At 40.8% G+C, this 15,292-nt stretch overlaps 1 protein-coding gene across 7 annotated transcripts in view; it reads right to left on the reverse strand.

The window, feature by feature from the left end:
* Positions 1-15,292, reverse strand: part of ADAMTS9 (ADAM metallopeptidase with thrombospondin type 1 motif 9) — a 134,189-nt gene that overhangs the window by 22,275 nt on the left and 96,622 nt on the right. For all 7 annotated transcript variants that reach the window (XR_005226211.2, XM_037904878.2, XM_043551517.1 and 4 more), the window contains 2 exons: positions 12,132-12,299; positions 5,635-5,808 (listed from right to left, as the gene is read on the reverse strand). Coding sequence is in view for 6 of the 7 variants with exons in the window: in XM_037904878.2 (XP_037760806.2) it covers positions 5,635-5,808; positions 12,132-12,299 (342 nt within the window). In the remaining variant the exon portion in view is untranslated. The remainder of the gene's footprint in view (positions 1-5,634; positions 5,809-12,131; positions 12,300-15,292) is intronic.

Genomic DNA, 15,292 nt, shown 5'->3' on the forward strand with positions numbered 1-15,292 from the left:
CAAGTTAAGGCTCAACATCAATAGTTAGTGAATAGCAATGATGCAAACCAGCAAACACCCCCGCTCAGCAGCATTTATTTTGGAGGAGTAATTTAGCAGCTCTTAGGCAAGAGTCAATATTAAAAAATTTGCAGCCTGGCAAAAAGACCCTACTGGCTACATGTGCTTTTTCAACCTTATTTACTCTCTTGTAGGTCCCAAGAGTGGAAATTTCCCCTAGGTCTGAACTGAAATGTAGCACTCCTAAGGGGGAAAGAATAATTTGCTTGACTGTGATTTCTCAGGAGAGCGAACCAAATGTGCTATATATTTGCCCTTCTCAGGTATCGCCTCATGGTATAAGTAGAGTACTCCTTTAAATTACATTTAAAAGTGGGTTACGGGATTCCCTAAGCACAGTCCACAGAAAGCATTAATTGTCACCTTTCCAATGCAGCATATACCTTAACCGAAGTGCTCCATTCTAATTAGGGAGTTTCTGCAGAAATCTGGATGCCGCGGGAGAAGGAATAAGTTCTATGATTTTTAAACTAGACTGATGCCAGCCCCAGTTAATGAAGAGAAACTTCATATAAGCCAACCAATAATTCCACAAGCAACAGGCGGTGGAAGCTCCCTTGCTAGGCTGAAACATATACTAGAAAAAATTCAGACGGTCACGCTGTCCAAGAGGAAAAGAATCCTCGAACATGACTTCCAGTTTGCCCTTCGATGCAATGGGGAAAAGACAAAGTGACGGACAGATACAGTGACAGTATATTGCCATAGTGTGTTATTAATTTTTAACTAGGGAGGAAAGAGGGTCTTGCAGTTAAGATACATGGACTGAGATCCAGGAAATGAGATTCCAGTTCCTGGCTCTGCCACAGATTCCATGAGTGACCCTGGGCAAATCACTTCATCTCTTGGTGCCTCAGTTGCTCATCTGTAAAATACCTTATACCCTAAAGGGCAAAAGACCTGGGCAAAGAGGAAGGGGAAGCAAATCTAAGGCATCTCTCGCCTTTCTACTGTCTTGTCTATTTAGGCTCTGATTTAGCAAGATACTTAAGCAGGTGCTTAACTTTAAGCTCATGAATAGAACTGGCCAAAAATTTTAACTTTTTCCACCCCTCCTCCCCCCCCAGAAATGCAGCTTTAGGTCAACTGAAGCATTTTGTGAATTCAAGTCAAGCAAGCAAACAAAACAAAAAAGTAAAAAACAAAATCAGAATATTTTGTTTTGACATTTTTCGATGGGCATTCTGCCTAAGTCAGGACTGAAAGATTTCCCCTGAAGTAACAAATGCCAGAAATACACAATTTTGTATTTTTTTTTTTGTAACTTCCATTCTTTTGCAGCATTCTCGCATAAGGGCAGAGCATCCCACAGAGTAGAAACTCGGTGCTGGCCATGCATGTGCCTAGGAGCCCTGTGGCCCGCCCGGGTGATTTAACAGGGCCTGAGGCTCCTGGCCACCGCTACTGCAGCAGCAGCCCCCCAGGCTCCTTTAAATTGCCCGGGCCCCTGGGCAATTTCCCCCTTTGCCCCCCCACATCGGCAGGCCTGTCTCCCCTACATCAGACGCCACCAACACCATAGAGCACCTGCCCACTCAACCCAGCAACCTCAGCATCCTCAGTGCTGCAAGAAGCTAGAAGAGTTAATTAACGACTATAACAAGAGATGGTTTCCAGGATGTTCCCTATGGCTTTTCATTGGCAAGACTAGAGTGGTGTTTTTAAAAAAAGGAAGACTAAACGATGCTTGACAAACCCCCTTTAAAAAATGAAATCAAAAAGTGAACGGTGCTGTACCGTTATTTTAGGTCATGCCATAAGTGTTAATTTGGGTTCACTGCATTCCTTGTTCACAGCATATTAAAGCAATCTGTGCCACAACCCTATGAATAACGTGCCTGCTGTATTTATAGCTGGCAAGGAGGTGATTTCGCTTTAACCATACATCTGACAAAATGAAAACTACTCCAAGAGAAGCAGTGACAAATTCAAAATGGGCAACATCCGCAGTGGGTTTCAATTAGTGATTCTTCTTGGGCAAGGAGGGTTTTCTCTCCCCCCTCTATCCCTAAAGCTTCCTTGGAATCCAATGTGTCACATGCTTGAGATCTCCAGAGTGCACACAGTCCGGTGGGGAGCCCTTTAAGAAACCAGTGTGAACATCCGCCTCCCACAAAAGTGGTGGGAAGAGGAGCGGGTCATTCTCTCCAGCTGCAAAAATGAGAGAGAGGACGCCAGGTTGGAGAAGTTCCTTTAAGGGCTAATTATGTTGTTTGGTAAGTACTAAAACGGCATGCTGGTCGGTGAGCTACTTTGCTTCCCGCTTGCATATTCATTAGCTGAATGGGTTTAATGTCCTCTGTAGAAGAGAATGTGTTGTTTGGGACAGCAGCTTAGCCTTTTGCAAATTTCTTTCATGCTAACGCACTTCTGTCTGAGGCAAACAGCTCATAGTCTATTCTGTTCTGCCTCTGTTCCTTACCTCCTCAGCCTTGTAACCGCAGGGCCAGATCTTCAGCAGCTGTAAATTGGTGTAGCTCCGTTCAAGTCAATGGACCTATGTCACTTTACACCAGCTACAGATCTGATCCCCAATGTTTCTAGTAGTCTTGGAATCGTTCCTCAGCTGCCCCCACATATGACTATAACATCATTACAGCTTTCAAACATTAAGATTATGGCATAGCTAATGGAACGAAGTTGGTTAAATTTGTCTGTAACAGTCCATAAGGCCGAGTACCACAGGGCTGTGAGGTGTATACAATAATCTGTTATACTCTTGGCTGCAATGAGTGAGTGTACTGTACTGAACCGAATCAAGGATGAGCTAGTAGAGAAGGAACAAATAAAAAGGCAGAATGGAGCTGCTGCTTTAACCTTGAATCTTCTTGCTGCAGGTGAAACATTCCACAGCCTTTGCAGGACTGAAATGCTTTTTGTTTTGCCTGTGAATTTTTTTTTCTTATTTCTTGTATATAACCACAGCACAATAATAAAGAAAATGGGAGTTTTTGAGCACACCAATATTCTGAGCAGGTGAATATAGTAAACGGGCAGCGCTAAATTGTCCTTTGCATTCTGAATAGAAGGGACCAGTTTCTCATTTAAATTGAAGACCCCCTCTGGCAGCGTAAACAGGCCTTAAAGAATTTATTCCTGCTTTAAGACCCTTTTGCATTGCAAAAGCACTGTAAAGGGGCCTTAGTATGAATTAAAACCAGGCCCCAGATCACTTAATGATTATTCTGCTCTCCTTATGGGATGGAATCCACACCATTGCAGCCTTCATTACGAACCACAATGTACATAGACTCTGATCCTGCATCATTAAAGTCATTGGGAGCTTTGCCATTGATTTCAATAGGTCCTTAATGCGCCCCAAACCCCCACTGATATCAATAAGTGTTATGTGCCTGCAGCAGGAGGCAGAGCAAAAGGCACATTAAGCAGGTTGCCATTTGGACTGAAGAGGAGATTCATGAAAGGTCTGTTACACATGATGATGCAAAGCAATTCTCCTCACAAAAGCAGCAGAATAAAACCCTGAACTTGAACCTCTCTATGCTCAGAAATTTCTGTCAGCTGTTGCTTATTGTGAAATATCCAGCTCAAGGGTTCTCAATGAGTAGGGGATGGCATTTAAAAAAAACCCATAATTAAATATTGACAAATTTTAAAGTTGTTTCCATTGTGCAGTGTTTGAAACAGCCCTGCAATTTTCATTTTGCTAGAAATCACCAAAAATGTCTCCAATAAATGAAACATTTCAAACAAGTCAGCAGGTTGTCAGATTTTTTTTCAAAAATACGATTTTTTGGACAATCCAGCTGAAAAATTTCAAACAGTCCTATGCTCACCCTTTTTCATCTCCTGGCCTATTGTGTAATACAGGGATTCTTTTGGGAGCCAGGCCTCTCCCCTCCCATTCACCATTATACCACTTTGGGGTAACTACAGCAGAAAAGTAATGTTAGCAAGTTATGTGTTTTAACTGTGTTAGAATGTAACGTAGCAGCTGGAAATAAGGGGGAAGGGCTAGTACCATTTGACCAGTCAATCGCCAATTGATTATGCCTTGAGACATAGGCCATTTTAGAACAAAATTGGCTCTGTGTTCTCATTTCTAGCATAACTTTTGTGAACTGGGGTTTATAGACAACCATATTTATCTTCAGAAAATAATCCAGCATCATATTAAGCTTCCTACATTAATTGTCTTTGTGTCCTTAATTTTGGTTCATTAGAAGTCTAAATTCTGAATGCGGATGGCCTAAGAGGCATAAAAATCCTGCATTTAGATAATCAAATGGGCAACCTGAATATCCAAGTGCAGGACTTAGACAGCTGAAAAGTGGAGCCTACATCTACTTGGAGGCTTTGGTAGACAGTAAGAATCCACAGCTTCCCTGCTGGCCTTGAACAGGCTTCTGGCTTCATCCTCGTTTGCCCTTGCTATATTCACGGGGTCCAGCAGGTATGTCATAATCTCTGTGATAACTATCATCATCCCACTTAGACACAGTTTAGTAGGTTTACCGCAAGCAACGCTGAAATTCTAACGATGCCTGATACCGTGTGTAACACCAACAAACCCTGGCCGTCGGCGAGCTGGATAGAACCTGGGACCTCTGGAGCTTAGTGCATGAGCCTCTACTGCATGAGCTAAAAGCCATACGCCTCTTAGCTAAGGCAGTAGAGCAGACTCATTAATCTCTCTCTGAGTGGTCTCGGTGGCACTCTATCGTACACAACACCACACCCAGGAGGGTATGGGTTACACACGCACCGGTCACAGTAAGTGAACACAGTGCAAGAGATCTGAGTGCAGCTTGAACCTAGGTGTGTTTCAAAGATGCTGGACTGGTGGAATAAGGAGGAGAAATCTCATGTTGGATGGGGAGAGTTATCACGTTGGGGGGGTGGGGTGGAGGGAGTTTGAACAAGCATCCCAAAGGCACATAGATGATGATGTAGTGTGGGAGGTTACTTTTTAAATGCACAGCTTCCACAGCTTCCTACAGCTCTGCAAATAGCGAAACTTAGCTCAATCAAACGTACTTACCAAGTTCCTACTCCTGCATGTGTACGGATGGCAGACTCACGCCCAAAGGCAGCTAGTAATGAATGGGAAAAGTGGGGCGGAATCGGGTGCTGCGTCAGCAAAATGTGAAAAATACTGGCTTTGTGCAGGTCCTACCAAAACATTCTGCAGCATGCACATATAAACCTGTATTATGCATCGTCTTACGCTCCAGTGCTTTCTTTGGCACTTTCTAAAAAACTGGCCCAATCTCCATACATCACTATGTAATTTATGCCAGACTTTCTTTGACATATTTTCTTTTCTTTTTTTGGCAATCTAAAGTTTTAAATTTAAATGCATGCACACACATACAGATGCAAACACACAAATACACCCTCCGTCTGTCTCAAGGCAAGCTCTAACCCTGTTTAGTGTAAACCCTGGCCATCTGACAACAATCTTTTGAACAAGCCAGCCATCTCCTAAGTCTCTCTGTAGTTCACACTTCACAGAACGAGTAATGTGATCCTGGTAAACGTCAGGAAGAAGGTCTTACTTTGGTATGCTTTGAATACCGCTGAAGCTGCCTGCTACGGGCCCTTTCTACTTACAGTTTGCCATTCCTCCATTTCCCAGCTGTAACTGGGACATTCAGCAATGTGGCATTCCTGTTCAGAGACTGGTCTTGTGAACTGGTAACAGTCCGTCTCCCTGGCTGGTTTCTGAGTGCCCGGGTGGCAATACACATTTCTCTGCTGAACTCCTCGTCCACAGGACACAGAGCACTAAAGAGGGACAAAAAAGAAGTAAGTTGCAGCTTTCCTTATTTTCCTTGTGAAACTCTCTGTTGCTGTAGTGAACCTCTCTGATTTCAGATGAGGAAGGGAGCTCTGCTTTGAGTTCTGCAAACACATTTATCACTCGTCTGAGTGAGCAAGCAATAGCACCTAGACATTTAAAACTCTGATTCTTTTTGATGCAGACAATTCTTCTCCATGTAAGAAAACATTTTGCAGAGAATCTGAACACATAGGGTGAAGTCCTGGCTCCAGTGAAGTCAATGGGAGTTTTACCATTAACCTCAGCGGAGTCTGGGTTTCACCTATAAGATTTATACTGCAAAAATCTCTCAGGATAGCAGCATTGTTAAAAAAAAAAAATCACAAGATGCTAGAGTCAGCAGGAATTGTATGTTACTTCTTGCACACTCAGTTCAATAGTTTAAATAAATAAATCACACTTTCCAGAAACATCGTTCAGGAGACTGATCAGCCTGTAATGAAAAGGAAGCACGAATTATATAGCATAAGAACTGAAGCAATGAAGATTTGTAGGTACTCGACTTCTGGAATTGCTTTTAATTTACATATTCACCGTAGCAAATGACTACATACCGCATATCCCCACAAACAGAACTATTTCTGTAAATTAGTTGCTTTACTTTCACACGTTAGCTTCATTATGGCATGAGCACGTTTTTATCCACTTCTAGTCATATACTATAAGCCTGATTTTAATAATGAGCAAAATACATTTTTTCCGATTTTTGAATATTGATGTCTACAGCTCACTGTTTTCAATAGCTTAATTTTTTTCCCATACAAAAATACTTTCTGCTAATATCCCACAATATATGATGATGAACTGATACTTAACTTCACTGCTGTATGGATTCTTTATTGTTAGGTCCTAATATATAGTTTGTAAATGTGGGACAAGATTAGTAAAGATTAGACAGAAGTGTGTATAAGAGAAATGGTTGAAGTGTAGATATTATGATTAACGTTTTGTTGAATTAAAAATTAGTAGAAAAGACCTAATTAATATATGAGCTACTGAGAAAACAAGTTTATAATACCACGAAAGTAAGCCTTATTATGTAATGGAATTAAACAATTTATAATGTGCAAGGAATCCTCTTCCAAAACTTTAAAAAGTATTCTTCTGTAATGCAGCATTTCCTTTAGTATCTGAACACATTATAAAGCAAAGGAGACCAAATTCCCCTCCTCCCCCCGACTGTGAACATTCTCCTGGTTATAAATATTTATGAAAGGCTGGTTTGTGTAACTTGGAAAAGTAGCACAATGCAGTTAGATTCCTATGATTGGTGATGCAAATACATCCCATATGCTGTAGTGGTTCTATTGTGATTAATAACACGGTTTATCTTAAACATTCCACAAGAGAGAGTGAGCTGAATAGTGGAAACACAGTCGGAGAAACACATCCACCTGGATGCTTAGTACATTTTAAAATAACTTTTGCCCAAGTTTATCACCTACAAAACACACATTTGCAAGAATGTTGTGATATTGACAGAAGGGGTTAAAGTTGCAGCTCTGTCCTAGAAGGGGCTAATCATGCATTTGATACTGAATTGAACAGGAAAATGTTATACAACATAGTGAGCTAAAAAGGACAGTGATGTCTTATTTTAGTAATGGAATTTATTGTATGTAAAGCTGTAATAACTGTATTCCAGTTTACTGTATGTAAACCTATAACACTCCCAAGGACCAGACCCGTGGACACCAGACCCCAGGAAAAGATTTTGGCTCATTTAGGGGCTCACCTGGAATGAAATCCTGGCTCAATTGAAGTCAAGAGGAAAAACTCCTGCTTAATTCAGTGGAGCCAGGATCACACCCCATTTGTGAGCTTAAGTCAGGAAAAATCGTTTGGAGTGGGAATTTTTTCATCAACTTGAAGGGGGGCAGGATTTCGCTCCCGAGATCCCTGCTGTACTGTACATGTTTATCCAGAACACATCCAAAAAACACGAGGCTCCAAAACTACTACTTTGGCTTAACTGATCACAGAGGAGTAACTACTGCCGCGGTTAGAACATGAATATTGGATGGACGTAATTTTTCTTACAAATCAGAGCGGTGTCATCTATGAGGTTCTGAAAACAAGGAAGTTGCCAGTTTATGGCCGAGAATTCTTTCAAAAGCGTTACCACACCTAGCATCTGGATCCAAAGGTGATTGAAGTCAATAGGAGTCATTCCACTGACTTCAGTCTGCTTTGGATCAAGCCCCTAATCAGTATGCAGCCTTCTCACTCTCTGTTTATAACGTTTACATATTTGTCAGAGTACAGGTAGGATTTTACAGCTGGATTCCTAATAATAGAATGAGACACTATTATAAATGCCCATTTAGACGGAGACTGCCCTACAGTATATTTTTAACAGTGATCACTGTTTTACTTTATCAAACCAATTGACTCACCTCTGTTGATCTGAGAAGAGCAACTCTGATTTACACCTCCTGGATATCTGGCCCTAAAAGCATAATAAACCTGATACTACAGTCCTCCCCCTGTTCATGTAAGGATCAGGGCGGACTGTTACTATACTCATATATTTATCATCTATGTGGGACAGAACAAACCTGCCACTTTTTTCACCATAGACCACGATGTAGTTTAGCACAAATTCTCCACTGTCTACAGAGAAACGCAACAGTAAAAATGGAACATATTAACTCATGTTACAAGTTTATCACCGAGAAAAATATAGGGCCAGGTTTCAACCTGAAATCTACCTAAACAGACAGACAATTTTCAGACTACAGAATAAGTATTGTTATTTTTACTGCTTAAAAGATAATGGTGCTGATTTACACTTAGGAGACATAAGCCATAGACATATCTGGCATAAGCTGTCATAGAATCATAGAATATCAGGGCTGGAAGGGACCTCAGGAGGTCATCTAGTCCAACCCCCTGCTCAAAACAGGACCAATCCCCAATTTTTGGCCCAGATCCCTAAATGGCCCCCTCAAGGATTGAACTCACAACCCTGGGTTTAGCAGGCCAATGCTCAAACCACTGAGCTATCCCTCCCTCCCGTCTCAGGGCATTTTCTCAGTTAAAAACACAAGTCCATTCATTACTTGAAGAGACAAATCTTTTCACATAAATGCATAAATTAAAAAATGTTTTGCTCTAGGAAGGAGGATTTATAATTATCTAGAAAAGAATTGCCCAGAAATTAAATACAAGCCAGTCCAGATAATAGAAAACATACAGGACTGGAGTACTCTCCTGCACTTTGTGCTGGCTAGTATTCATTATTAATCATTCACGTACCGTTCCTAAAAGGAAAAGGAAACAGCCACGGGCACACACAACACAAACTGTGGGCGTGTGGTGACAAAGAAAATGTATGTGTATTTTAAAACTCTGTCTTACATCTCACACAGTCTATTGCTGGTTTACCCACTACAGAAAGAGACAATTTCATGGTAACGTAGCACCGTTCTTATTTTTACAGTTGTTAAGATCTACGAAACAACAGAATGCTTCTTTGGTGGTATCCAAACTGTTCATAGCTAAGATTTCAAACAGCACATAGCCCATTTCACCCATGGTGTGGAAGGATCGCACCAGCTCTCTGCTCTCACTTTAACATGGAGTGGGAATGGTGCCCCGGCCTTGAACTGGCCTGCTACTAAATGTCACTCTCCTTGAAAAAGGTGTATATAGCTGGCTGTAGTTTTGCCCGTATTTGTATTAATTGAGGACCTTATCCTGCAGTTCTAATTCAGGCCAAACTCCCCCTGGTTGTCAAACCCAGTGAAGCCAGTGAGCCATCTGCATATGCAGTCCAAATACTTTCCTGCCACCGTGCCTGGGGCTGTATCCTGTATCTCTAAGGTCCTGCTCCAAAACCCATTGAAATCAACAACTGAACTGACCTCAGTAGGCACTGGATCCAGAGTGCGATTGTTAATTTCTTCTGTTTTAGAATCCAGACACATTAGAATTGTGTTAAGTGTTACAGAGTGCATAGCTTTACTTTTTGCTGTCTAGTTCAGAAATCAATTTCCTAACTCATTCTAACCATTCTAGTGACATCTTGGAGCCCAAATAGAGAGCTGATGTTTGAAAAACTCTGGCCCCGGGCTTCAGTTGGTGTAAATCATTACAGCTGCACAAGCGTCAATGAAGCCACACTGATTTACACCAGTGTGGGATCTGGCCAAGCTGACTTCACTTGACCAGTTATGCTTTTATTTCTTATTTAGCAGGCTTCAGGATTTATCATACAGAGAAAGCATTTTAATCGCTGTTGTTCAGCCGTTTATAAACAAATCACGTGGATACTTCCAAAAGTATTTAGCATAAAAGGCACATCTAGAAGTGTGGCATGCATGCCACTAAGGCATGACATTATTCAAGACTTCTACCTGTTCCAGTTTTATTACATCAAACGTAGACAAACTCTTCCAATTTACTACTTGATGACTGGCTCTGTGTTACACACAGAATATAAGGAAACAGTATCATAACATTGTTATTTTTAAATGATCTATTTTGCTGTTATATGATGCATTTTCATCTTTGCTTTCATAGCTAATTTTTAGGGCCAGATCCTCAGCTAGTCACGCCGGCAGTGCTCTCTAGTATATAAAGAATACAAATATTCTTTAATTGCCTCGTCATAACAGATTACTTTAGGCCATAAATCACCTCATAGTCTCATTAAGCTGAGCTTCTTTCTCAAATTGTATGAAACTGAATCCTATCATGCAGTAGAATGTTTTGAATTTTAAAACATTTATCTTTATCAATTAAAATTAGCATGTTTTTAAGCAATCAACCGACCATTGTGTTGGTACGCTGACTTTTATTAGCTGCAAAAATTGCTTTCAGGAGCAGTCACTTTAAATAAAGTGCAGATCTGATATGATGAGACATTTTAATGGTCATGTGAGTCTTTATTCTTGTAGGCTCTTGGACAAAATTAAGGCCACAGTACCGCAAACAATAAGGCATTGTGCTTAACTTTATATCTGGGAGGAGACCCATTGAGTTCAATAGGGCTGCTCAGATGCTTAACATTAACTAATTGTGTATTTTTTTGGAGGATCAGGGCCTAAACAACTAAACGTGTATGATGAATATATGATTACCCCATTCTTCAAGAAAGAAATACAAATATTGTACAGCACATATTCTATTTATTCTAAGAGGAGAATAAAAAATCCAAGTCTGAAAATAATGATGGATTTAATGCTTTTTAAATTTAATATTTGACATTTGATAAAAGTGTATGTACTAATATTAATATTTGTCTATACAGATGCATGTACAGATGTCTTCATGTTTTATCTTTTAGGAAAGGATGCATACAGCAAGAATCTTAGGGTTTCATATAGAAAGCAAAGAAAGATTGTGAATGTCCAAGTTAAAAATGTCCCAAGTTAAAAATTCATTTACTTATGGATCTTCAATAATTTGACTGATTAGCACATCATTCAGGTCCATGTGAAATGGAGATTCAGAGGTAAATATAAATCTGATGAAATAGGTTAAAGGTACAATTTGGTGTGATAGAAAATATTAAATTTTAGTTTCCAAAACCAAATTCCACTCTCAGTGTTAGAGAAAAAAGGATGAGAAAAGTAAACTGATATTTTTCATGCCTGAAATATTTCTCAAGAGTTTAATATGGGGAAAGCAATGTAAATAAAGAACCAAAATGGCTGAAAGTTATGTTCTCAGCAAACAGCATCCTTGAAAAATCCAGACTTTCCTACTTTCCTCCAGCCTATGCATGAAGCACCTGATTTTGTAATGACACAGAGGTAGACTGCTGTTGTTCCCGTGTAATGCATTTGGAAAAACACAAAACTGAGTGAAAAGTACGTTTTAAAATTAATAGCTCCTATATATTTGCTCAACTTGAATAGGAAAATGATTAACAAACAATCATTTAAATTTCATACGCCTCCAAATTAATCACAATTGCACTCAGGATCCAAAGTATTGCAATAATAAAGAAGGAGGAGGAGAAGAGAGTCTGGTTACTCATACACAGCAATGCCTCTTCTAGCAGCAGTTGAAGAAATTTACAACTGGTGCTTCTTTGTTAGCAGTTGACCACCCCCTTTTGTATCTAAAACAGTGCTGGACTTCAGCTGATGTCGATAGTGCAGCTCCAGAGACTTATCTGGAGCGATGCTGATCTACCCGAGCTGAGCACGTCACCCAGAACATTTATACTTTTATTGCAAAAGGATTGAAATGACGCTTGCAAACAATGCAACAGATAAGGACTACCTAATGGTGCAAGAGGTAAAATGTTGCAGCTCACCTGTCCCCAGTCTCCTGTTTTCCACTTCGGACATCTGCCCCCTCTACACTTCCTTTGCACGTTCGGTTTAGCAAGGTGCTTGCAATAATCATTCTCTAAGCGGTTTCCTTCCTTTGACAGGCAGTACACATTTCGGTGTTTATGTCCCCGTCCACAAGAAGCAGAACACTGGAAATGGAAAGCAAGGAGACAGTTTTAATGCAGTTAGGGCTACACTGTTACATACATCCAATAACTAAATAGGGTATTTATTCTCAGTGTAACAGGCCAAAAATTATGTCCTCCGTCTCATGATGGTAGCCATTAATAATGAGGGGTCGTAACAGAGGACAGAATTTAGCCCATGAGAAATGTCCTCATTTGTATCATGTATTGCATCTTATTCTTGCTTGTAAAAGCCTTTCTAAGCAGAAAATACCAACAACAACTTAAAGGAATGGGATAGAAAGTGGCATTCAGCAGGCTAGATTCTTGGTTGATATAAGTCAGCATGACTCCAGTGACTTCAAAGGACCAAAGTCAATTTTCAGCAGCAGAGAATCTGGCCTTTAGAGTGGTACATTCTACCACTAAAAAAATTAAAGGGACAGAGTCCCTTTTGGGTAGCCATTGACTCATGTGCCATGCGAGAGTAAAAGGCGGATAAATCAGAAGAGCAACATATTACGCCCACTTTGCACAAATTAAAACGACTCCACAAGGAGCGAGGCAGTGGAGAAACAAATCCATAACCTTCTGAATGCCACGTTTCTAAAGCTATATTTGTTTTAATGTTGTACTAAACAGTGTAGACGGATTTATTTTTTTATTAAATAAATACTGAAATCGGGACAAGCTCCCACTTCATATGTATACGGTTTGAAACTGACTCAGAAGAAGCCGAGAAGACAGAACATAAAGAATCAAAGCAAAAAGCAAATCAGCAGGTAGGTGAGCTGTACGCTTTGTAGTGAAGCAACTAATTTCAACCTTTCTCTGCAGGTTCATTGAACTTTTTCAGATGTGACCACTTCTGGCATGCCAACCCTAAGCAACTTCGCTTTGATTTCAGATTAGTCTCCTCCAAAAGATTTAGGACTCAAAAGAGGTCTGGAATCACGACAAGAATTTAATATGACAGTTTCTTGTAGAACAAACCTCTTACTCAGCATGATGCACTGAGAGATTCAATTTCAATTTCTTCATTACACGTTAGGCAAGTCATTGCATGTTATATCACAAACATACGGATTTAGTCCTTCAATACAAACACAGAGTTTCTGCAATCTCTCAGTATAACCGTTCTCCTGTTTTCGTTTTAGAACGGAATGAATGCAGAAGATGGAGATAAATAATGTCAAATAGACCTTAGGATTCTTCCTTTCTTTTGATGACTCTTATCAGTGCTTTTACTAAGAAATAAACCAAGCCAAAAGTTTCCCCTCACCCGCAGTTGGTAAATAAAAACACAAGGATTGTACATGTAGGACCTTGGAGGTTACATTAGGTCTAGAAATTGGCCAGAGCCAACCCCATCTATTATTATTTTAATTACAGCAGTAGGGCTCAATTGTGTAGGACACTGTGCTGACTTGCCATCAGAGAGAGTTCCTGCTCTGAAAGGCTTACAAACTAAATACACCAGACAAAAGTGGGGAGCAGGGGAGACAGCACATAAGCAAAAAGTAAAAACCAAGACAAGGAGATATTTTAGGTCCCGAATCAGGAAAGCCCTTAAGCACACATTTAAGTGCTGCCCTGGATAGGGATTGTTCCCTGAAGCAGAGCCTAAATGACTTGCCCAAAGACACACAGGAGCTAGGAACTGGCCATACTGGGTCAGTCCAATGGTCCATCTAGCCCAATGTCCTGTCTCCTGACAGTGGCCAATGCCAGATGCTTCAGAAGGAATGAACAGAACAGAACAATTACCAAGTGATCCACCTCCCATCATCCACTCCCAGCTTCAGGCAGTTAGAGGCTTAGGGACACCCAGAGCGTAGGGTTGCATTCCTGATCAACTTGCCTAATAGCCATCAATGGACCTAACCTCCATGAACTTATCTAATTCTTAATCATAGATCATGCAGATGCAGAGTATGGGGAAGTCCAGATCCAAACCACGTGCCTGGCCCCAGTCACTGTAACGTGTTATGTCAAAACCCTGAAGCTAAACACCCTAGTTTTGAAGGAGTTGAGATCGATATTTGAACTCCGTGTCTCAGGCGCAGCCCATTACTTTGTAAATTATTTGTTAGGATGGCCAGCTGGCTGTTCACTTCTTATTCCTTATGTCTGATCTATAGTTCCTTTCATCTCAAAGGATCCCAAACTGCTGTGCAATCCACGGAGTGGATTTTTGAAATACTCACACACATTGTGTAGTAGTTACCGATGCTCATCTCATTGACTTCAGCTGAGTGTTACTCAACACGCGAAAAACTGCAGAAACTGGTACTCCCCTTGAAATCAACACAGCAGATTTGAAATGGGGGAATGGAAAATTTGGCCAAAGCTATTAGCTTTAATCCTTACTCATACAAAAGGAGCCATGGGATATTTATTGTTAACACAGAGCAGATGTCCAGCACTTTGGTATTTAGCATCTCCCCTAGAAGACACCCTCCAACCACCTCTATATCAAAAATGGCATGGTGAACAATCTCCCTTGGAAAGCTAAATAACGAAGTAACCCAAATAACTGGGAACTGAACCTACGAGGTCAGGTATTCAAATGTTCATGTATTTGAGCAATCGGAGTGGGAGGAAGCCCTTGTGCGTGACTGGGAAAGGGCGAGCCAAGCACCATGTCAACTGTAAAGTTATACAGTCTACTATGGACCCCCAAAGAGCAGAGAAGATGAACCAGCATAGGATGCAGTGGTGCCTACACAGTGACCATAGTTAGGCTACCTCATTCCACCCCTAGCACCTCAGCCATGCTTTGCTACAGCAGTGGGATCTGAGTAGGCTGAACTTTCCTGTGGATGAGTCAATCCACTGTGCCACCCAGGAGAAAACCACATGTATTTTCAGTTAGGGGAGGGCCCTTAAGTTTTCCTAAGAGTTTTGTGGAAGTGTACTGTAGTTTCCAGGTGGCCAAAAAATAGCTCAGCCTCACATTTAAAAAACGGAGAGAAAACACAGCTCCTTCCTCCAACACTGGGATGGCTTAAAATTAT

The sequence above is a fragment of the Chelonia mydas genome, chromosome 7 (assembly GCF_015237465.2).
Source record: "Chelonia mydas isolate rCheMyd1 chromosome 7, rCheMyd1.pri.v2, whole genome shotgun sequence".
Taxonomy (NCBI): Eukaryota; Metazoa; Chordata; order Testudines; family Cheloniidae; genus Chelonia; species Chelonia mydas.